We start from the raw sequence: 23,580 nt of genomic DNA, 5'->3' as shown, positions 1-23,580 counted from the left end.
AGGCATGAAAATCGGAGCAAGTGGAATGCGGGGGGGAAAAAAAAAAAAAAAAAAAAAAAATCGCATTCCACCCAGACCAATATTAGCCTGTGTGCCAGCACCCATAAGCGATTATTTTCTCAGCCCTAATCAGACTGAAAAAACAACTGCAGCATGCTGGGGGTGCAATGAGATCCTTGTTTCTCTCGCACCTATTCAAGTGTATGGGGCGAGAGAAAAACGCACTGCACTCGCATTACACCGGTGTACCGCGCGTGCAGAGAGAATGGCAATAGCCGGCTACGGAGGAGAGAGGGGGGGGGGGACCGCTCCCTCCACCTCTGCAGAGCCAGCCCTCACCTCTGCAGCTGCAGACCGATCGCATGATTGGACCCCAGTCGCAGTGCCACTCACATGACACTCGGCTCCTTCTGTGCTGCCAGCATGAGTACGAGTGTCATGCGAGGATCGCAGTAGTCCCCGTGTGGCCCCGGCCTTATAGATTGAAACAAAGCAATACCAAACGTGTACTTTATTAATGTTATGTAAAAAATAAATAAAAATAAATAACAATTGGTTTGTGTTGCCACTAATATCCATATTTATTTTTCTGGTAATTTGGCTGTGTTTCTCTTTATACTACTGAGGGGTACAATATTTTCATGACTTTACGGAGGTGTTGTGAAAAGAAGGGAATTTTGTTTACTTACCGTAAATTCCTTTTCTTCTAGCTCCTATTGGGAGACCCAGACAATTGGTGTATAGCTTCTGCCTCCGGAGGCCACACAAAGTACTACACTTTAAAAAGTGTAACCCCTCCCCTCTGCCTATACACCCTCCCGTGCATCACGGGCTCCTCAGTTTTGGTGCAAAAGCAGGAAGGAGGAAACTTATAAATTGGTCTAAGGTAAATTCAATCCGAAGGATGTTCGGAGAACTGAAACCATGAACCAAAAGAAACAATTGAACATGAACAACATGTGTACACAAAAGAACAAACAGCCCGAAGGGAACAGGGGCGGGTGCTGGGTCTCCCAATAGGAGCTAGAAGAAAAGGAATTTACGGTAAGTAAACAAAATTCCCTTCTTCTTTGTCGCTCCATTGGGAGACCCAGACAATTGGGACGTCCAAAAGCAGTCCCTGGGTGGGTAAAAGAATACCTCGATAAAAAAAAGAGTCGAAAACGACCCCCTCTTACAGGTGGGCAACCGCCGCCTGAAGGACTAGCCTACCTAGACTGGCGTCTGCCGAAGCATAGGTATGCACCTGATAGTGTTTCGTGAAAGTGTGCAGACTAGACAAGGTAGCTGCCTGACACACCTGCTGAGCCGTAGCCCGGTGCCGCAATGCCCAGGACGCACCCACGGCTCTGGTAGAATGGGCTTTCAGCCCCAAAGGAAGCGGAAGCCCAGAAGAACGGTAGGCTTCAAGAATCGGTTCTTTGATCCACCGAGCCAAAGTTGACTTGGAAGCCTGCGATCCCGTACGCTGGCCAGCGACAAGGACAAAGAGGGCATCTGAACGGCGCAAGGGCGCCGTGCGAGACACGTAGAGCCGGAGTGCTCTCACCAGATCTAATGAGTGCAAATCCTTTTCACATTGGTGAATTGGATGAGGGCATAATGAAGATAATGAGATATCATGATTAAGATGAAAAGGGGATACCACCTTAGGGAGAAATTCCGGGACCGGACGCAGAACCACCTTATCAGAGCACCAGGATAAGAAGATCCTCCAAGACCTGTGATAGATCTTGGCGGACGTTGGTTTCCTGGCCTGTCTCATAGTGGCAATGACATCTTGAGATAACCCTGAGGACGCTAGGAGCCAGGACTCAATGGCCACACAGTCAGGTTGAGGGCCGCAGAATTCAGATGGAAAAACGGCCCTTGTGACAGCAAGTCTGGGCGGTCTGGGAGCGCCCACGGTTGACCCACCGTGAGATGCCACAGATCCGGGTACCACGACCGCCTCGGCCAATCTGGAGCGACGAGAATGGCGCGACGACAGTCGGACCTGATTTTGCGCAGCACTCTGGGCAGCATCGCCAGAGGAGGAAATACATAGGGCAGTCGAAACTGCGACCAATCCTGAACTAATGCGTCCGCCGCCAGAGCTCTGTGATCTTGAGACCGGGCCATGAATGCCGGGACTTTGTTGTTGTGCCGTGACGCCATGAGATCGACGTCCGGCGTTCTCCAGCGGCGACAGATCTCTCGAAACACATCTGGGTGAAGAGACCATTCCCCCGCGTCCATGCCCTGTCGACTGAGAAAATCTGCTTCCCAGTTTTCTACGCCCGGGATGTGAACTGCGGAGATGGTGGAAGCTGTGGCTTCCACCCACTGCAGAATCCGTCGGACTTCCTGGAAGGCTTGACGACTGCGAATGCCGCCTTGGTGATTGATGTATGCGACGGCAGTGGCGTTGTCCGACTGGATCCGGATCTGCCTGCCCTCCAGCCACCGATGAAAGGCCAATAGGGCTAGATACACTGCCCTTATCTCCAGAATATTGATCTGAAGGGATGACTATCGGAGTCCAGGTTCCCTGCGCCCTGTGAAGAAAAACCGCCCCCCACCCTGACAGGCTCGCGTCCGTGGTGACCACAGCCCAGGTGGGGGGTAGGAAGGATTTTCCCTGCGACAGAGTTGGGAAGGAGCCACCACTGAAGTGACGTCTTGGTTGCAAGGGAAAGAGAGACGTTCCTGTCGAGGGAAGTCGACCTCCTGTCCCATTTGCGGAGAATGTCCCACTGGAGTGGCCGCAGATGGAATTGCGCGAAGGGCACTGCCTCCATTGCTGCCACCATCTTCCCCAGGAAGTGCATGAGTCGCCTCAAGGGGTGTGACTGACCCCGAAGAAGAGATTGCACCCCTTCCTGCAGCGAAAGCTGTTTGTCCAGCGGTAGCATGACTACTGCTGACTGAGTATGAAACTCCATCCCAAGGTACGTCAGTGATTGGGTCGGTGTCAACTTGGATTTGGGGAAGTTGATGATCCACCCGAACTGCTGGAGAGTCGCCAGAGCGACGGAAAGGCTGTTTTGACACGCCATCTGAGAGGGTGCCCTGACCAGAAGATCGTCCAAGTAGGGAATCACCGAGTGGCCCTGGGAATGCAGGACCGCCACAACAGATGCCATGACCTTGGTGAACACCCTTGGGGCTGTCGCCAGGCCGAAAGGCAAAGCCACGAACTGAAGGTGTTCGTCCCCGATGACGAAACGCAGAAAGCGTTGATGTTCGGGTGCGATCGGCACATGGAGATAAGCATCCTTGATGTCGATCGATGCTAGGAAGTCTCCTTGTGACATTGAAGCGATGACCGAGCGGAGAGATTCCATCTGAAACCGTCTGGTGCTCACATGTCTGTTGAGCAGTTTGAGGTCCAGAACGGGACGGAACGAGCCGTCCTTCTTTGGCACCACAAACAAGTTGGAGTAAAAGCCGCGACCATGTTCCTGGGGGGGGAACAGGGATCACAACTCCTTCTGTCTTCAGAGCGTTCACCGCCTGAAAAAGTGCATCGGCTCGCTCGGGGGGCGGAGAGGTTCTGAAGAAACGAGTCGGGGGACGAGAGCTGAACTCTATCCTGTAACCGTGAGACAGAATGTCTCTCACCCATCGGTCTTGAACATGTGGCCACCAGGCGTCGCAAAAGCGGGAGAGCCTGCCACCGACCGAGGATGCGGTTCGGGGATGCCGAGAGTCATGAGGAGGCCGCCTTGGAAGCAGTGCTTCCTGCGGCCTTTTGGGGGCGTGACTTGGACCGCCACGCATAGGAGTTCCTCTGGCCTTTCTCCGGCCTGTTGGACGAAGAGGTTTGGGGCTTGGCGGAGGGACGAAAGGACCGAAACCTCGATTGTATTTTCCGTTGCTGAGGTCTCTTTGGTTTGGACTGGGGGTAAGGAGGAGTCCTTTCCCTTGGATTCCTTAATAATCTCATCCAATCGTTCGCCAAACAAGCGGTCGCCAGAAAACGGCAAACCGGTTAAGAACCTCTTGGAAGCAGAGTCTGCCTTCCATTCGCGCAGCCACATGGCCCTGCGGACTGCCACAGAGTTAGCGGATGCCACAGCTGTACGGCTAGCAGAGTCTAGGACTGCGTTCATGGCGTAGGAAGAAAAAGCTGACGCTTGAGAAGTCAAAGACGCAACTTGCGGAGCAGAATTGCGTGTGACAGCATTAATCTCAGCCAGACAAGCTGAGATAGCTTGGAGTGCCCACACGGCTGCAAAGGCCGGGGCAAAAGACGCGCCCGTGGCCTCATAGATGGACTTCACCACGAGCTCTATCTGCCTGTCAGTGGCATCCTTTAGAGATGAGCCATCTGCAACCGATACCACAGATCTAGCCGCCAATCTGGAGACTGAGGGATCCACCTTGGGACATTGAGCCCAACCCTTAACTACGTCAGAGGGGAAGGGGTAACGTGTGTCAGTAAGGCGCTTAGTAAAGCGCTTGTCCGGAACTGCTCTGGGCTTCTGGACAGCATCTCTGAAGTTAGAGTGATCGAAAAACGCACTCCGCGTACGTTTAGGGAACCGAAACTGCTGTTTCTCCTGCTGAGAAGTCGACTCCTCTACAGGTGGCGGCGGGGGAGATATATCTAACACCTGGTTGATGGACGAGATAAGGTCATTTACTATGGCGTCCCCGTCAGGTGTATCAAGATTGAGAGCAACGTCAGGTTCAGAGCCCTGAGCTGCGACGTCCGCCTCGTCCTCCAGAGAGTCCTCAAGCTGGGAACCCGAGCAGCGTGAAGAAGTCGGGGAAGATTCCCAGCGGGCCCGCTTGGCCGGTCTGGGACTGTGGTCCGGGCCGGAGTCCTCCACATGAGACCTAGGGCCCCCCCTGGGAATGTGCTGCGGCGCGGACAGAGAGGGGCCTGGAGGCGAAGAACCAACAGGGCCCGGGGCCTGTGGAAGGACCGGTCTGGACTGCAAAGCTTCAAGCAGCTTGGCAGACCATTTGTCCATAGACTGAGCCATGGATTGTGAGAGTGATTCAGATAGTTTTTCAGCAAAAACTGCAAACTCTGTCCCTGCCGCCTGGACAGGGGGAGCAAGGGGTTCTACCTGAGCCGAGGGGCCCACTAGTGACCGAGGCTCCGGCTGAGCAAGTAAAACAGGGGTTGAGCATTGCTCACAGTGAGGGTAGGTGGAACGCGCAGGTAACTTAGCCGCACAAGAGGTACAGGACGCAAAATAACCCTGTGCCTTGGCACCCTTGCTCCTTGTGGACGACATGCTGTTGTCTCCTAGGAGAGTGATCACTGAGGGTATATGGGAAAGGGTATACAGCCCGACCAAACAGAAATATATTATATATTATTATATATATATATATATATATATATATATATATATATATATATATATATATATATATATATATATATATATATATATATATATATATATATATATATATATATATATATATATATTATATATATATATATATATATATATATATATATATATATATATATTATATATTATATATTATATATATATATAATATATATCTATTCCGGCACCCTAAGGGGGCCAGCACCGGGTGACCGGTGTGGCTTACCGACCGCTAAAAAGCGGAGTGTGTGTCCTCCAGATTCCCTGCCTTAGGTCTCCCAGCGTTGCAGAGCTCTTTCCTGGAAATCCTCCACAGGGAGAATGCCAAAAAAAATGGCTGCCGGAGCTCTCTGGGGAGGAGTGGGGCCGTGGGCGGCGCTAGAAAAGTGCGGGAATCTGGAGTCCCCACAGTGATCAGTGAGGGGGGGGGGGGGAGGAGACATACAGGATGCCCCGGCCCTCACAACCGACGTCAGGTCGGCAGTCCCGCCCTTACCCCTGATAGACAGGCCCGGGGGCGGGAGTTTTGCTACTAGGCCGCAATTGAAGCCGGGGACCAAATTTAAGACCGCGGCCGACAAATAGGCGCGGTCGGCGCGGAAGTCCGCCGGCCGTCACAAATAAGCAGCTGCTGCAGCGTCCGGGATGAAGGCGCTCCATGCACATCCCCCATGGGTATACAGAGTACCTTAGTGATGCAGGGCCCGGTCCCTGAAGATAAATAAACTCCTGTCCGACAGATTCCCACAGGGGCTGCGGAGGGAGCACGGTCCCAGTGAATGGATGACCGCTCAGGATCCCACTTCTCCCAGAGCCGCTAAGGGATGGTGAAGGAGACGGCATGAGGCTCCGGCCTTTGTACCCACAATGGGTACCTCAACCTTAACAGCACCGCCGACGTAGTGGGGTGAGAAGGGAACATGCCGGGGGCCCCGTGGGGGGCCCTCTTTTCTTCCATCCGACATAACTAAGTATGAGAATGCATGAGTGGATGTGTGCCTCCTTCCACACAAAGCATAAAACTGGGGAGCCCGTGATGCACGGGAGGGTGTATAGGCAGAGGGGAGGGGTTACACTTTTTAAAGTGTAGTACTTTGTGTGGCCTCCGGAGGCAGAAGCTATACACCAATTGTCTGGGTCTCCCAATGGAGCGACAAAGAAAAAAATAAATAAATAAATTCACGGTGAGTATGATCAGTTAAAGGGGTTAGCCGGCTTATTTTGCTTTTTTTATTATTTACACTATTGGGCTACATTGGGGCAGGTAAGTAGATAGAGACCACTTACCTGCCCTGCTGTCAGCCCCTCTCCCTAGGCTCAGAGCGGTCATGTGACTGCTCCTGCTGTGATTTTGCTACTTCCGGTCATTTCATGTCAACATGGGCAGGCCCATGTTGACATGCAAATCTGCCACTGCATGTTGCCGCCCTGCTGGGCTGTACAGTGCGATGAGCCCCGCCCCCTTCCCTGTGCGCTGCCATCTCTGCACTGTATGTGCTGGACAAACACAGGGTTGCCCTCTCTGTCTAGGACACCGTGAGCGCTGTTTGCCCAACAGTGTCCTCAGCTAATTATGTTGTATGGTGCCCGGGCAACTGTGACCCCCCCCCTCCCCCGTGCACTGTCTCTGATGACTGCAGCCTCCCATGCTCCTGGCTTCTGAATACAGTCAGAAGCAGGGATGTCACCTGACATCAGCGAACAACAGCACTGAGCTCTGTATGGGACACTGGAATCATCACAGCACGGAGAAGAGACAGCATGCTGCACGAGTGAGAAGGGAGAGCGAGCAGGGGGGGGGGGGGGGAAGGGGGCTAGAGAAGAGCGTCCACGGCTGACAAGAGTGGGGGGGCTAGAGAAGAGATCATGGGTGACAGCAGGGGAGCAGAAACGAGACTTCATGGGGGTGAGAGGCAGGGGAGTGCTGGGGGGCAGAGGAGACAGTGCAGTGGGAGAGAAGAGAGTGCATGAGGGGGATAATGTATATTATATAAACTGACTGTGTGTGTGTGTGTGTGTGTGTGTGTGTGTTTATGCGGTACACAGCCCGATGTGTGTGTGTGTGTGTGTGTGTGTGTGGTGCACAGCCTGATGTGTGTGTGTGTGTGTGTGTGTGTGTTTATGCGGTACACAGCCCGATGTGTGTGTGTGTGTGTGGTGCACAGCCTGATGTGTGTGTGTGTGTCAGGGCTGTGGAGTCGGTAAGCCAAACCTTCGACTCCGACTCCGACTCCTCAAATTCTCTTGCACCGACTCCGACTCCGACTCCGACTCCGGCTCCGGCTCCGGCTCCGGCATATATTGCTTATAGTTAGGTGAAAAATTTATTGTAGTACATGAATATGTGTATGTGAACATCAGACATTTAATAATTTTTATGATACAATAATCAAGATATTTGGATAGAACATAAAATATATTTATTGGAATACAACTTTAGAACACAAAAAACTGTAATAAATTGTAAATATGTAATACACTATGTAATATACAGTAGATTACATATATATCTTGTGTGTGTGTATATACACTGTATATATATATATATTATATATATTACATATTTACAATTTATTAGTTTTTTTGTGTTCTAAAGTTGTATTCCAATAAATATTTTATGTTCTATCCAAATATCTTGATTATTGTATCATAAAAACAATTAAATGTCTGATGTTCACATTGTACTACAATAAATTTTTCACTTAAATATAAGCATTATACTAAATGTTGTTATTTAGTAAAATATTCAGCACATTCTGCATTGCACTCCTGTCCCCAATTTATTATATATTTTAGGAGTCGGAGTCGGTGCATTTTATACCGACTCCGACTCCGACTCCACCAAAATGAGCTCCGACTCCGACTCCGACTCCACGACTCCGACTCCACAGCCCTGGTGTGTGTGTGTGTTTATGCGGTACACAGCCCGATGTGTGTGTGTGTGGGTGGTGCACAGCCTGATGTGTGTGTGTGTGTGTGTGTGTGTGTGTGTGTGTGTGTGTGTGTGTGTGTGTGTGTGTGTGTGTGTGTGTGTGTGTGTGTGTGCGGTGCACAGCCTGATGTGTGGATGTGTGTGTGTGTGTGCGGTGCACAGCCTGATGTGTGTGTGTGTGCAGTGCACAGCCTGATGTGTGGATGTGTGTGTGTGCGGTGCACAGCCTGATGTGTGGATGTGTGTGTGTGCGGTGCACAGCCTGATGTGTGTGTGTGTGTGTGTGTGGTGCACAGCCTGATGTGTGTGTGTGGTGCACAGCCTGATTGTGTGTGTGTGTGTGTGTGCGGTGCACAGCCTGATGTGTGTGTGTGGTGCACAGCCTGATTGTGTGTGTGTGTGTGTGTGCGGTGCACAGCCTGATGTGTGTGTGTGTGTGTGTGTGCGGTGCACAGCCTGATGTGTGTGTGTGTGTGTGCGGTGCACAGCCTGATGTGTGTGTGTGTGTGTGTGGTGCACAGCCTGATGTGTGTGTGTGTGTGCGGTGCACAGCCTGGTGTGTGTGTGTGTGTGTGTGTGTGTGTGTGTGTGTGTGTGTGTGCGGTGCACAGCCTGATGTGTGTGTGTGTGTGGTGCACAGCCTGATGTGTGTGTGTGCGCGGTGCACAGCCTGATGTGTGTGTGTGTGTGTGTGTGCGGTGCACAGCCTGATATGTGTGTGTGTGTGTGTGCGGTGCACAGCCTGATGTGTGTGTGTGTGGGGGGTGCAGAGCCCGATGTGGTGTGGGGTGCAGAGCCCGATGTGGTGTGGGGTGCAGAGCCCGATGTGGTGTGGGGTGCAGAGCCCGATGTGGTTTGGGGTGCAGAGCCCGATGTGGTTTGGGGTGCAGAGCCCGATGTGGTTTGGGGTGCAGAGCCCGATGTGGTGTGGGGTGCAGAGCCCGATGTGGTGTGGGGTGCAGAGCCCGATGTGGTGTGGGGTGCAGAGCCCGATGTGGTGTGGGGTGCAGAGCCCGATGTGGTGTGGGGTGCAGAGCCCGATGTGGTGTGGGGTGCAGAGCCCGATGTGGTGTGGGGTGCAGAGCCCGATGTGGTGTGGGGTGCAGAGCCCGATGTGGTGTGGGGTGCAGAGCCTGATGTGGGGCTGTTATTTGCAATGCTGTAGTGATACCAGGTCAGGTGCTGGGGCAGAATATACTGACAGGGAATGTGTGTGCAGGTGGCGGGCAGAGGGTGGGGCTGGACAGTGAGGCCGGGCGGTGCCAGCTGTGACTGGGAGGTTTAGCACAGGAAGTTATCATGTTTGCTGGAGCTGAATGTAAACAAGAAGCTGCAGAGAATAAAAAGGTATAATTCAAGAGGAACAAAAGTTAGAAAACAAAAAATAACAATGTAGGGGTGTTTAATATGACAATACAGCACAGATTAGCTTAAACTCAAACATTTTTGTTATGTCGGACAACCCCTTTAAATTAAAGTTTGACAGACCAGACTTTTGGACATGGCAATTGCAAATATGTTATTTTTCTAAATGTTAATGTGGGGGAGGGGGAGTAGGAGGTATTAGGGGTTTTTTTCTAACTTTTTAAAAACATGACCATGCAATTGTTCAAGTCGCTTACACCATATCCTGCACGATTAAGGTATAGCAGGATACAGTGAATATCATGGTCTCCAATACACTGGTAACCCATCAAGTGTCGCAGAGGAAAGGGAAGCAGTAGGAGCTGGTGCGCCCAAGCAACGGCAACATTTGAATGAGGCTGTCAGATTGACAGTGGCATTAGAATGGTTAAAGGGAATATGTCACCAGGTTTTTGCTTCCCCATCTGAGAGCAGCATAATATAGAGACAGAGACGCAGATTCCAACAATGTGTCACTTACTGAGCGGTCTGCTGTCCTTTTGATAAAATCACTGTTTTTTTCTTTCCAGGTTATCACTCCCCTCTGGGTGTGATAACAGGATTTCCGCGAGCTTGTGCATTACCAGCTCCTTAATCTCGCTCATCTGGGCAGCTCAATTCAGCAGAGTCACTGCACTTCTGTAACCAGGTGGACTCATGCAGACTTCAGAGAGGCGCACAGTGCATGATCGGACAAGTAGAAGCTGTTTTTTCAAATCAAAGTACACATACACCCAGATTCAGAAGCGCAGTGATGCTGCTGAAACAAGCCACGTGTATGCACAAGATTTCCAGTAGCTGGCAATAACGTGTGATAACATGGAAAGAGGACCGACTAGTCATGGGAAATAGCGCCCACCGACTAGTCAAGAGCCAAATTAGCATAAGAAAAGCAAAAAGGTTCTATTTTGGGGTTTTTTTGTTTTTAAAAATATTCAGCTAAGTGAATAACATTATACAGGGCTGGTTAGGCAGGGAATTTAGTCATACAAATGTGAATGTTATTGAGTAGGAAGAGATAGTGGACCTAACCGTCTCCATTTAAGTTCCAAAACGAGCAGAGCACAGTAATGCACATTTATGTCTAGAATACAAGCAAATGATGGAAGATCGGATTTCAAACCTGTTGTGCAAGCTGTAGACGTGCAGCACTCTTCGCATCCTGTTCACATGGTGTTGGGGTATGGGGTAAGCTGCTTGCAGGGGTCATCCAGCTAGTGTCTGACCTTCTTTTATGTATTGCAGAAGTTGGAGTTCCAAGTGCAAAGCTATTGTTTCCATTTGAGTTTGGTGTTCGAAAATCCTATATACAACATGGTGATAAAACAGTCAAGTACAAGTAGCACACAATACAGTTCTCACACCAGAGGTGACAAGATTACAAGAAAGAAAAACAAAAATAATTACTTGCTGCAAAAGCAATTCTGACCATAAAAAAGGGGGTACTCCGGGGAAATAAATGAGTCAAATGGCCATGCTCTCAAACTATAAAGATGAGATCCATAGTGCTGCTCCCCTCTCACAGTACCTGTAATCCAATGTGACCCTGTAGCTGCTCCCCCTATCTTTGGGATGTTACATCACAGATCAAGGGGGTGGCCTGCTCTATTGTTTTGTAAATGCCAGCCTCCTGATATCTGCTTCTGTTCTGCCATAGGACACACCTTGTCCTCAGACTGCAGGGAAGAAGATATCAGTGGCTGGCAGCTACTATACACCAGGAGCAGGCCACGCCATCTGAAGTGTGATGCAACGTCCCAGAAGGGAGAGGGAGCACAAAGAAGGAGCTCTAGCGTCACACTGAATTACAGGTACTGTGAGAGCGGGGAACAGCACTATGGATCTCATAGTTATAGTTTGAGGGCAAAGACATTAGAATACTTTTTTTTTTATCTCCTGGGAAAAACCTTCTTATAACTTAAGTAGCCAGAACATTTTTTACCCCAGAGCAAGGTTTTCTCCTTAATGACCAGGCCATTATTTGCAATTCTGACCTGTGTCACTTTGACAAGTTATAACTGGAACGCTTCAAAAGATCCTGCTGATGCTGACGTTTTTTGTTTCATTTTATACATAAAATAATGGTAAAATTAGGATGATAGTGTTTATTTGTAAAAATATCGTAAATTTGGGGACATTTTTGAAAATGTCACATTTTTCAAACCTTGAAATGTTATGCCCATAAATCTGAAAGATATGTCACACAAAATAGTTACTAAATAAACTTAACACATGTTTACTTAGAACGGTTTAAAAGTTAATCAGCAATGTCTTTTTTTTTTTAATTTTTTTTTTTGAAAAAAAGAGAATTTTGTTTACTTACCGTAAAGTCTTTTTCTTATAGTTCCGTATTGGGAGACCCAGACCATGGGTGTTTAGCTTCTACCTCCGGAGGACACACAAAGTACTACACTTAAAAGTGTAGCTCCTCCCTCTGAGCTTATACACCCTCTGGAGAACCAGATCTAGCCAGTTTAGTGCAAAAACTGAAGGAGAATAGCCACCCACAAGTAAAAGAGCAAGAACCGGAACAACCGGAGACTCTGTCCACGACAACAGCCGGTGATAACACGCGGAACAAGAAATTGCCAACAGGGAGGGAGCTGGGTCTCCCAATACGGAACTATAAGAAAAAGAATTTACGGTAAGTAAACAAAATTCTCTTTCTTTATCGTTCCTATGGGAGACCCAGACCATGGGACGTCTCAAAGCAGTCCATGGGTGGGAAATAAACAGAAAAACTAAGAAGTAGGCGGAGCCTAACTTCACAAGTGGGCGACAGCCGCCTGAAGGATGCGTCTGCCTAGCTCGCATCTGCCGAAGCATGAGCATGCACTTGGTAGTGCTTTGAAAAGGTATGCAGGCTAGTCCAAGTGGCAGCCTGACAGACTGTTGAGCCGTAGCCTGGTGCCTGAAAGCCCAAGAGGCACCGACCGCTCTGGTCGAGTGTGCCTTTATCCCTGGCGGGGGAGGCACCTGAGAACACTGGTAGGCGTCCGAAATGGTCGACCTAATCCAACGGGCTAAGGTAGGCTTAGAAGCAGAGAGGCCCTTGCGCCGACCTGTGGTTAGCACAAAAAAGAGAAGTGCACCGCCTAAGAGCAGCGGTGCGAGACACAGATCCGGAGAGCACGCACCAGATCCAGAGTATGCAACGCTTTTTCAAAGCGATGAACAGGAGCCGGACAAAAGGAAGGTAGCGTAATGTCCTGGTTAAGGTGGAAAGGAGAGACCACCTTAGGAAGAAAGTCCGGAGTCGGACGGAGAACCACCTTGTCTTGATGAAAAAACAAAAAAGGTGACTCCGAAGAGAGCGCAGCCAAATCGGAGACTCTCCTGAGGGAAGTTATGGCCACTAGAAAGACCACTTTCTGTGAAAGACGAAACAAAGAAACCTCCCTAAGAGGCTCAAAGGGGGGTTTCTGCAAAACCGTGAGAACCAAATTGAGGTCCCAGGGATCCAAGGGCCGCCGGTAAGGCGGAATGATGTGAGACGCGCCCTGCATGAAGGTGCGGACCTGAGCCAGCCGGGCGAGACGTCGCTGGAACAGCACTGACAGAGCTGAGACTTGTCCCTTGAGAGAGTTGAGGGACCGTCCCAGCTGCAGACCGGTCTGCAGAAAGGACAGAAGGGTCGGCAAAGAGAATGGCCAAGGAGGATGGCCGGAAGAGCGACACCAGGACAGGAAAATTTTCCAAGTCCTGTGATAGATCTTGGCGGAGGAAGACTTACGGGCCCAAGTCATAGTGGAGATGACTTCCGGAGGAATACCAGAAGCAGTCAGGATCCAGGACTCAAGAGCCACGCCGTCAATCTGAGAGCCGCAGAATTCAGGAGGAAAAACGGACCTTGTGAAAGAAGGTCTGGACGGTCCGGGAGATGCCACGGCACCTCTACGGACAGATGGAGCAGGTCTGGGTACCAAGCTCGCCTGGGCCAGTCCGGAGCAATGAGGATGACTCGACGGCCCTCCATTCTGATCTTGCGCAGGACTCTGGGCAAGAGGGCTAGAGGGGGAAACACGTAGGACAGACGAAACTGGGACCAGTTTTGAACCAGAGCGTCCGCAGCGAATGCCTGAGGATCGTGGGAGTGAGCCACGTAAAACGGGAACTTTGTTGTTGTGGCGGGATGCCATTAGGTCCACGTCCGGAGTGCCCCATTTGCAGCAGATTGACTGAAAAACTGCCGGGTGCAGGGACCACTCGCCACTGTCCACGGTTTGACGGCTGAGATAATCTGCCTCCCAGTTTTCCACACCTGGGATGTCGACTGCGGATATGGTGGACTTGGAGTCCTCCGTCCATTGAAGGATGCGTTGTACCTCCAACATTGCCAGGCGGCTGCGTGTCCCGCCTTGGTGATTGATGTAGGCAACCGCTGTCACGTTGTCTGACTGGACTCGGATGTGCTTGCCCGCCAGCAGATGGTGAAAAGCTAGGAGAGCCAGAAGCACGGCTCTGGTTTCCAGCACATTGATCGAAAGGGCTGACTCGGACGGAGTCCAAGTGCCCTGCGCTCGGTGGTGGAGACATACCGCTCCCCAGCCGGATAGACTGGCATCCGTGGAGAGGATCACCCAGGACGGGGCCAGAAAGGAGCGCCCCTGAGACAGAGAGGGGCCGAAGCCACCACTGAAGAGAGCTCCTGGTCTGTGGCGACAGAGCCACTAACCTGTGCAAGGAGGAAGGCCGCTTGTCCCAACAGCGGAGAATGTCCAGCTGTAGGGGACGCAGATGGAACTGGGCAAAGGGAACAGCCTCCATTGACGCCACCATCTGACCCAGCACCTGCATCAGGCGCCTGAGGGAATAACGGCGGGGCCTCAGCAGAGAGCGCACCGCCAGTTGGAGGGACTGCTGTTTGACTAAGGGCAATTTCACAAGTGCCGGCAGTGTCTCGAACTGCATCCCTAGGTACGTGAGACTCTGGGTCGGAGTCAGAGTGGATTTGGGAAGATTGACAAGCCACCCGAATTGGGCTAGAGTGGTGAGAGTGAGCGAGACACTCCGCTGACAGTCCACGCTGGATGAAGCCTGGACTAGAAGGTCGTCCAGGTAAGGGATCACTGCCAACCCCTGTAGGTGCAGGACCGCAATCACTGCTGCCATGACCTTGGTGAATACCCGAGGAGCTGTGGCCAACCCGAAGGGGAGAGCCACGAGTTGGAAATGTTCCTCTCCGATTGCAAAACGTAGCCAACGCTGGTGTGAAACTGCAATTGGCACATGCAGATAGGCATCTCTGATGTCGATGGATGCCAGGAAATCCCCTTGGGTCATTGAGGCAATGACTGATCGCAGAGACTCCATGCGAAAATGCCGCACCTGAACATGCTTGTTGAGAAGCTTGAGATCCAGGATGGGCCGGAAGGAACCGTCCTTTTTGGGGACTAGGAAGAGATTTGAGTAGAAACCTCTGAACCGTTCCCGGGCGGGAACCGGTACAATTACTCCGTTGGCCTGCAAGGATGCCACGGCCTGAGAGAAGGCGGCGGCCTTGGAGCAGGGGGGAGTTGACAGAAAAAATCTGTTTGGCGGGCTGGAAGAGAATTCTATCCTGTAGCCGTGGGAGATGATGTCCCTCACCCACTGATCGGAGACGTGTGGAAACCACGCGTTGCCAAAGTGGGAGAGCCTGCCACCGACTAAGGACGTTGCTGGCGCTGACAGATAGTCACGAGGAGGCTGCCTTGGCGGCAGCACCTCCTGCGGTCTTTTGTGGACGCGCTTTTGGGCGCCAGTTGGATTTCTGGTCCTTGGCTGAGTTAGTGGACGAGGCCGAGGGCTTAGAGGACGACCAGTTGGAGGAACGAAAGGAACGAAACCTCGACTGATTCCTGCCCTGGACAGGTTTCCTGGTTTTGGTTTGTGGCATGGAAGTACTCTTCCCGCCAGTAGCTTCCTTAATAATTTCATCCAGCTGTTCACCGAACAGCCGGGACCCAGCAAAAGGGAGTCCAGCAAGGTACTTCTTTGAAGAAGCATCTGCCTTCCACTCTCGAAGCCACAAGATCCTGCGGATAGCGAGGGAATTACCCGAAGCCACCGCAGTGCGGTGAGAAGCCTCCAGCATGGCAGACATGGCATAGGATGAAAAAGCTGAAGCTTGGGAAGTTAAGGTAACCATTTCGGGCATAGATTCCCTGGCGAGGGAATGCATCTCCTCTAGAGAAGCAGAGATGGCTTTGGAGAGCCCACACTGCTGCAAAAGTCGGAGAGAACGAGGCCCCCGCCGCTTCATATACGGATTTGGCCAGAAGGTCAATCTGGCTGTCAGTGGAATCCTTAAGAGAGGTGCCATCAGCCACCGATACAACGGTCCGGGCTGAGAGTCTAGACACCGGGGGGTCTACCTTTGGGGAATGAGCCCACTCCTTGACCACCTCAGGTGGAAAGGGAAAGCGGTCGTCAGAACCACGCTTTGGGAAGCGTTTGTCAGGACAGGCCCTGGGCTTGGTCACAGCGGCCTGAAAACTGGAGTGGTTAAAGAACACACTCTTTACTCTCTTAGGCGAGGTAAACTGGTGCTTTTCTGCCAGCGAGGGTTGTTCCTCTGATACTGGCGGATTGAGATCCAGTACAGAATTAATGGACGCAATCAAATCACTAACATCTGAGCCACTTTCGGACAGATCAATGGGGCACATGGAGTTAACCTCCGAGCCCCCCGTAAAGGCATCCTCCTCGTCCTGCGAGTCAGCTCCTGAATCAGAGCCGCGGGACGAGGAAGGAGAGGGAACCCTGCGTCTCTTCTTAGAAGGACGGGGTCTGGGACCAGATGATGAATCCTCTGTGAGCTCCGGTCCTGAGAGACCCCTAGCAGCAGAGGCACCCTGTGAAAAGGGCTGATGCATGTTCAGCAAAGTCCTGGACAGAAGTCCCATGGAGTCGGCAAAAGACAGAGATAGACCTAGGAAAGGATTCTACCCAAGCCGGGGGTTCAGCCACAGGAGCAGGAGCAGCCTGAGAGACCACTGCGGGTGAGACTCCAGGCTGAGGCACCGCCAGGTTAGAGCAGGCATCACAATGTGGGAATATGCTCGGTTCAGGCAGCAGGAGCTTACATGCAGTGCATACAGAATACAGCTTTGGAGCCTTGCTCCTCGAGTGAGACATGCTGCTGGAGTGGGGGCTCTGCCAGAGAATGAACCCCAGAGAGTATAATCAGAGGTCCACAACCGGAGACCGGTTTTGGCTTACCAGACCGCTGGAGCGGTGTTGTGTGCCCTCCAGATCCCGAAGCCCGGACCCCCAAGCACAGCAACTCAGCAGAGATGCTGCAGACCAGTGCTGCTGCAGAGAGAACGCTGAGAAAATGGCCGCCGGAGCGAAGAGAGGGGGCGGGACTTGCTTGAGGAGCGGGATCTGGAGGGCCATAGAGACCTACAGGGGAGGAGACACACACTGCAGTGAGGAGTGTCCCTCCCCTGTGCTGAACGGCCGCCGGGCGGAGCCGAGCCTGTCCCTCTGCATGAGTGACATGCGAGGGCAGAGAAACCGAAACTAGGCCTCCGGCGAAGCCGGGGCCTAAATTTGAGCAGCGCGGCCGGCGCACAGGCACCATCGGCGCGGTTCTCAGGCGACAGCCAGAGAACCCGCCGGAAATGTCATAAAACAGTCAGCACACTCTCCCACAACAATAAAGTACAGGGACCCCCAATATATAAACGTCTCAGGTACTTGGCTTGCTGAGACGCAGGGTTCCAAAAGTCCCTGGGGATGAGTGCTCCGGTCCAGCAGGATCCTGAAGGGCTGCGGATGGAGACCGGTCTCCTGCCAAGCATGGAGACCGTGCTGGCTCCCACTTCAAGCCAGAGCCCAGGAGGGATGGTGAAGGAGCGCGGCATGTAAGGCTCCAGCCTTGGAAATCAACCTTAACAACACCGCCGACACAGTGGGGTGAGAAGGGACATGCCGGGAGTCCAGACTTGGACCCGCTTTTCTTCAAACTCTTTCCAAAAATCAGATGAGAATGCATGTGTGGATGTATGCCTCCTGAACACAAAGCGATAAACTGGCTAGATCTGGTTCTCCAGGGGGTGTATAAGCTCAGAGGGAGGAGCTACACTTTAAGTATAGTACTTTGTGTGTCCTCCGGAGCCAGAAGCTAAACACCCATGGTCTGGGTCTCCCATAGGAACGATAAAGAAACTAAGTTTTAGAGACCACATCACATCTGAAGTGACTTTGAGAGGCCTAGGTGACAGAAAATACCCAAAAGTGACACCATTCTAAAAACTGCACCCCTCCCTCTGCTCAGAACCACATCCAAGAAGTTTACTAACCCTTTAGGTGCTTCACAGAAACCAAAGCAATGTGTAAGAAAAAATGAATTATTTTTTTTTCCCTTTACACAAATATGTTACTTTAGCCATAAATTTTTGCATTTTCACAATGGTATCAGGAAAAAAAATGCACCATAGAAGTTATTGTGCAATTTGTCCTGAGTACGCAGATACTGCATATGTGGTGGAAATCTACTGTTTGGGCGCACGGCAGGGCTCGGAAGAGAAGGAGCACCATTTAAATTTTTGAAAGCAAAATTAGCTGGAATCATTAGCGGACACCATATCGCGTTTCGAGACCCTATGAGGTGCCTAAACAGTGAAGCTGCCCCACGAGTGACTGCGTTTTGGAAACCAGACCCCTCAAGAAATGCATTTAGCCGTTTGGAGAGCACCCTCAAACCCTCGGGGGCTTCACAGGATTTTATAACATTGAGCCATGAAAATAATTTTTTTTTTTTTTTTTTTACCACAAACTTGTTGCCTCAACCAGGTAGGTTTTTATTTCTCTTTACAAGGGTTTCAGGAAATAGTGCACCATAAAATGTATTGTGCAATCTCTGCTGAGTATGCCGATACCTCATATGTGGTAGAAAGCAATTGTTTGGGCGCACAGCAGGGCTCGGAAGTGAAGGAGCGCCATTTGACTGCAAAATTGGCTGGAATCGTTAGTGGATGCCTTGAGCATTCGGAGACCCCCTGAGGTGCCTAAACAGTGGTGCTCCCAAACAACTGATTCCATTTTGGAAACTAGACCCCTCAAGAAATGTATCTAGATGTTTGGTGAACACCTTGAATCACCAGGGCTTCACAGAATTTTATAACGTTGAGCTGTAAAAACAATTTTACCACAAACGTGTTGCTTCAACCAGGTAGCTTTTTTTGTTTCACAAGGGTATCAGGAAAAAATGCACCATACAATTTATTGGGGAATTTCTCCCGAGTACGCCGATGTGATTGAAAACTACTTTTGAGGCACAGTACAAAGTGAAGAAGGAAAGCACCATACTTGAGATTAGATTTAGTTGCAATGGTTTGCAGTTGCCATGTCACATTGGCAGAGCCCCTGAGGTGCTAGAACAGCAGAACCCCCCCACAAGTGACCCCATGTTACAAGCTGCAGACCTCAATTAATTCATCCAGGGGTGCAGTGAGCATATTGACACCATAGGTGTGTTAGAAAATTATTGGGCAGTAAAGAAAAAATAATTACATTTTTATCACTAAAATGTTGTTTTAATCTCAGATTTGCAATTTTCACAAGGGTGATCGTAAAAAAATAAAATAAAATAAAAAAAACACAAGGTCACAATGTGTTGCACAATTTGTCCTGAACGTGGCAATACCCCACAAGTGACTCTTTAGTACTATTTGGCCGCACCACAGGGCTCAGTAGGCAAGAGAAGAGATTTGATTTTTGGTGCCAAGATTTTCCTAGAATAGTTTGCGGATTCCATTTGCAGAGCCCCTAAGCAGCAGAACAGACGAAAACCCTTCATAGTGACCAAATTTTGGAAATTACACCCCTCTAAGAATTCATCTACGGGTGTAGTGACAATTTAGTCTCTGGAAAACACCCATGGTGTCAAATGCAGTGAATGTTGCAGAATTCAAGATTGCAAACATTTTGGATTAGTTCCCCTTTATCCTGTGCTCTATATTGAGCACTTACATCGGGGTTTCACACTACATCTCTTAAATACGTGATTCAGACGAAACCCATCACGGATCCATTCACTCATGAGGCAGCAGTTACTCCGGACTACGTTTGTCCTCTGTTCATTGGTGTCAGTCTTTTCAATGATGAACAAAAACTGTTGCTGACTACACTTTTGTGCACATCTGAAACGTCGCATAAAAATATGGACATCGCTGACCACAGGCCAGACGTGAGGTCAAAGTGACTTCCTCTGCCTCATTACAGTGAATTTTCAGTTGGGAATTGTATCTGAATCATGTCTTTTCAGAGACTGACACATAATCCCAGTGTACACGCTCAGCCGCACCATACTGCAAGCTTTTAGCAGCAGAATGAACAAGTCAGTAAAAATTGAATAATTGGCTTTATCTATTCTTTAAAGCAGTTCACCTTGCAGTATAAGTGATTAGGTGACACTATTCCTTCGGTCAGTACGATTACAGTGGTACCAGATTTATATAGTATTTTTTTTTTTTAAGTTAGGCGACTATCACACTAAAAATTGCATTTTACAAATTTTTTGCATCACTGGATTTTGAATACGTTTTTTTATTTTTCTGCCGACAGTCATGTAAGGGCTTGGTTTTTGAGGGATAACTTGGAAATTTTATTGGTACCATTTGGGCCACATTTTTTGATTGCTTTATATTCCACTTTGTGTATGAGGACAGGTGCCTCTGTCGATTTGTTTGATCGCTTTTAATTTGCTGGAGCACTTATTGGATTTGGTATATCCTTTCAGTGGGAATTTTTGTGATGGTCCAGTCTCCACTGTTATGTATCTGTTTTTATTAATGTGCTCATTTTGCGATTGTGCTGATCCTTGTTACCGACATAGGCACATGTCATAGTATATTATATGAAAAATTCTCTTGCCCAAAGGGGAATGGGTTATCTATGATGTGCAGTATATGGGTAGGTTTACAGTGTTATCACATGTGTCATTAAATATTAGTGTCTGTGGTCATTTTTGTGGTCACAGCCTTGAATATTTCATATAGTAATGCATGTGTAATTTTTTACATTTATAATGCACCGTTTTTCTGGATTCTGCCAGCTACTGTATGTATATCGAAATATGCTCCTTACCCCACGACTGTGGTGATTTAAACAGTTTTGCCTCACACCTCTCTGCACTAATCAATAAAAAGCATTTTTTTGAACCATATGATCGCCTACTTTTCTTCTGTGTGATATGTTCTGCGCGTTGTCTGGGTGGGGGGGGGGGGTGTGTGAGAGCGGTGATGTATGTGTGTTGCATTGTTTGTGGAGCGCTGTGTGTCTGCAGCGTTCTGTGTGTGTGTGGTGCGGTGTGTGTTGCGCGGTTTGTGTGGGTGTGGAGTGCGTGTGTGTTTTGGGGGGAGGTATGTTTTATGCAGTGTGTGTGTGTTGCGCGGTATGTGCGTATATTTATGTATGCCGCGGTGTTTATGTGTTGGGTGTTGTGTGTGTGCGGCGTTGTCTGTGGGTGTGGGTGTCTGTGTAGGGCGGTGTTTGTGGTACCCCAGTGTGTGTGTGTGTGTGTGTGTGTGTGTGTGTGTGTGTGTGTGTGTGTGTGTGTGTGTGTGTGTGTGTGTGTTGTGCGGTGCGGCGGCGGTGTGTGTGTGTGTGTGTGTGTGTGTGTTTTGGGGGGAGGTGTGCATCCCCATCGTGCTCCCTCCCCCATGATGCGCACCCCCCATCGTGCTCCTTCCCCCATGCTGCGCACCTCCCATCATGTTCCATCCCTCATGCTGCGCACCCCCCATCGTGCTCCATCCCCATGCTGGGCCGCCGGGGGAGTGTCCAAGCGTGGCAACGTGTGCTGGGGGCGGGGCTGAGCAGGTGAGGCGTCAGCGTCTGCCAGCTCCCTGCACATGTGTACCCGGTACGCTGGTAACCATGATACACATCGGGTAACTAAGGGAAGCGCTTCCTATAGTTACGCGATGTGTGTCATGGTTACCAGCGTACACCGGCTCCGTTACGATCCCAGCATCGCAAGGTTATGTCCGCCGGGGGCGGGGCAGAGTGTGCCAACGTGTGGCGGGGGCGAGCGGGCGAGGCGTCAGCGTATGCCGGCTCCCTGCACATGTGTACCGGGAGCTGGAGCGGACGATGCGTGCGGAGGGCCGGGGCGAGCGGCTAATCCATGCGGGGGGCAGGGCCAGGCCGAGGCGAGCGGCCAATCCGAAAGTTGTCACTGTAACGACACTGTCACGGTGACACAATTTTGGAGCAAGACAGACAGACAGAATACACATACACACACACTTATTGGAATATTTTTATTTTCTCCAAAAAAAATTTTAATACTTAATTTTTTTTTAACTTTATTTTTTACTTAGTCCCTTTCCGGGACACTAACTTTGTGACTCGATCACTGATAATCCTTTGCAGAGCTTTATCACTGCAGGGGATTATAAATGTCAGTTTATAAATTTGGAGGAGCAAGAGGAGATATATAGATTATGATATATGGTACACAAACTAGTAAAGCACTATTATGAACTTAATGCTTTGTGATACTATAAATAAATGAGAATATTATTATGAACTAAATATTCTGCGATACTATAAATGAATGAACTATGGTGGACCCTCCATCCTGCACCTTGTTTTTTTGTCAATTTTTAAATATGTCTATCATGTCTAGTGTTTATGTTTTTTAATCCTGTTAATAAAGATTGATAAACTTATTTAAATATGGTCTTTTGAAGTGTTTAGTATGGATTCTTAATTGGAAACACTTTGGGACCACATTAGTATTTTTCTAATAGTTGATAACTTCCTTATGAGTAAATACTGATTATAAATGTCAGGGCTGCAGCAGCTCTGCCACTTCACCTTACACATCATGCAGGCCGCATGGTGTCTGAGGCTCTCCGTAGTTCAGTAACCCAGGGTCGTCATGGCAGCGATCGTGTCCCTGTAATTGCGTTACAGGGGCTCTATCGCTAGGGAGAGGTAAGCGATATCTCTCCCTGCCTCCTGAATGCTGTGATTGCATTGATCGCAGCATTTAGGTAATTAAACTGCCGGAAGCGGTGCAGGCACCACTCCTGGCAGTGACAGCTGAGTCTCCGCTACAAGATAAACTGGAGACCCGGCTGCGATCTCGGGGGTAGAGTGCAGGAACCTCCACAATCGTTACTTCACCTCACAAACCGTGCATCCGGCATGATCTGTGAGGCAATCCGTAGCTGGGTGACCCAGCGTCATGGTGACGACCCAGCGTTCCCATGGCAGTGATCAGGTCCCTGAAATCACATTACAGGGGCCCGATTGCCAGGGAAAGGTAAGCAATTCCTCTCCTGCCTCCTAAACGTTGCGATCGGGGTTAAACTGCGTGAATCGGCGTGGGCACCGCTCCTGGCAGTGAGAGCCGGGTCCCAGCTACAAGATAAGCTGGAGATCAAGGGGCGATGGCACAGTGCGGGAACCCCCGCGATTGCCATAACCTACTGGGTACGTCCTTGTTCAGAATGACACTGACTTTCATGACATACCCAGTACGTCAACTGTCGTGTAGAGGTTAATTTTAATTAGAACCCTGCTTTTTTTCCACGGTCAGAATTTTATCATTTAAGTCTATACCTTCAGGCACCATTAAAGGGAACCTGTCAGGTCAAAAAAGCGTTCTGACCTACAAGCAGCAGCATGTGTGAGCTCCTAACCCCTTCCTACCCATCCCTGTGTTGTGATATTAATGTAATATGAAAGTAATAAAATACGTTTTTACTTACATATTCCCTATGTAAATGACAGGGTCGCTCCATGGGCGTCTCATCGCCCTGTGGGCGTCGACATGCTTTCCATGATATCACACCCCTTTGGGCGTGATACCATGGATTTACATCAACGACGTGACCATCTCTCCTTCAGAATCTTGCGTGTGCATGCGCTTACCATTCTCACTACCGCCTCATCCTGGTGTTCGTG

At 49.9% G+C, this 23,580-nt stretch overlaps 1 protein-coding gene across 1 annotated transcript in view; it reads right to left on the bottom strand.

Moving 5' to 3' along the window:
• HAUS6 (HAUS augmin like complex subunit 6) overlaps nucleotides 1–23,580 on the bottom strand; it is an 82,749-nt gene that overhangs the window by 19,191 nt on the left and 39,978 nt on the right. The window contains exon 15 of the mRNA XM_075316441.1: nucleotides 10,796–10,975. Coding sequence (XP_075172556.1) covers nucleotides 10,796–10,975 — 180 coding nt within the window. The remainder of the gene's footprint in view (nucleotides 1–10,795; nucleotides 10,976–23,580) is intronic.

This window comes from Anomaloglossus baeobatrachus, chromosome 1, assembly GCF_048569485.1.
Source record: "Anomaloglossus baeobatrachus isolate aAnoBae1 chromosome 1, aAnoBae1.hap1, whole genome shotgun sequence".
Taxonomy (NCBI): Eukaryota; Metazoa; Chordata; class Amphibia; order Anura; family Aromobatidae; genus Anomaloglossus; species Anomaloglossus baeobatrachus.
Note: the sequence above shows the minus strand (reverse complement) of the source record. Positions and strands in the feature narration are given on the sequence as shown.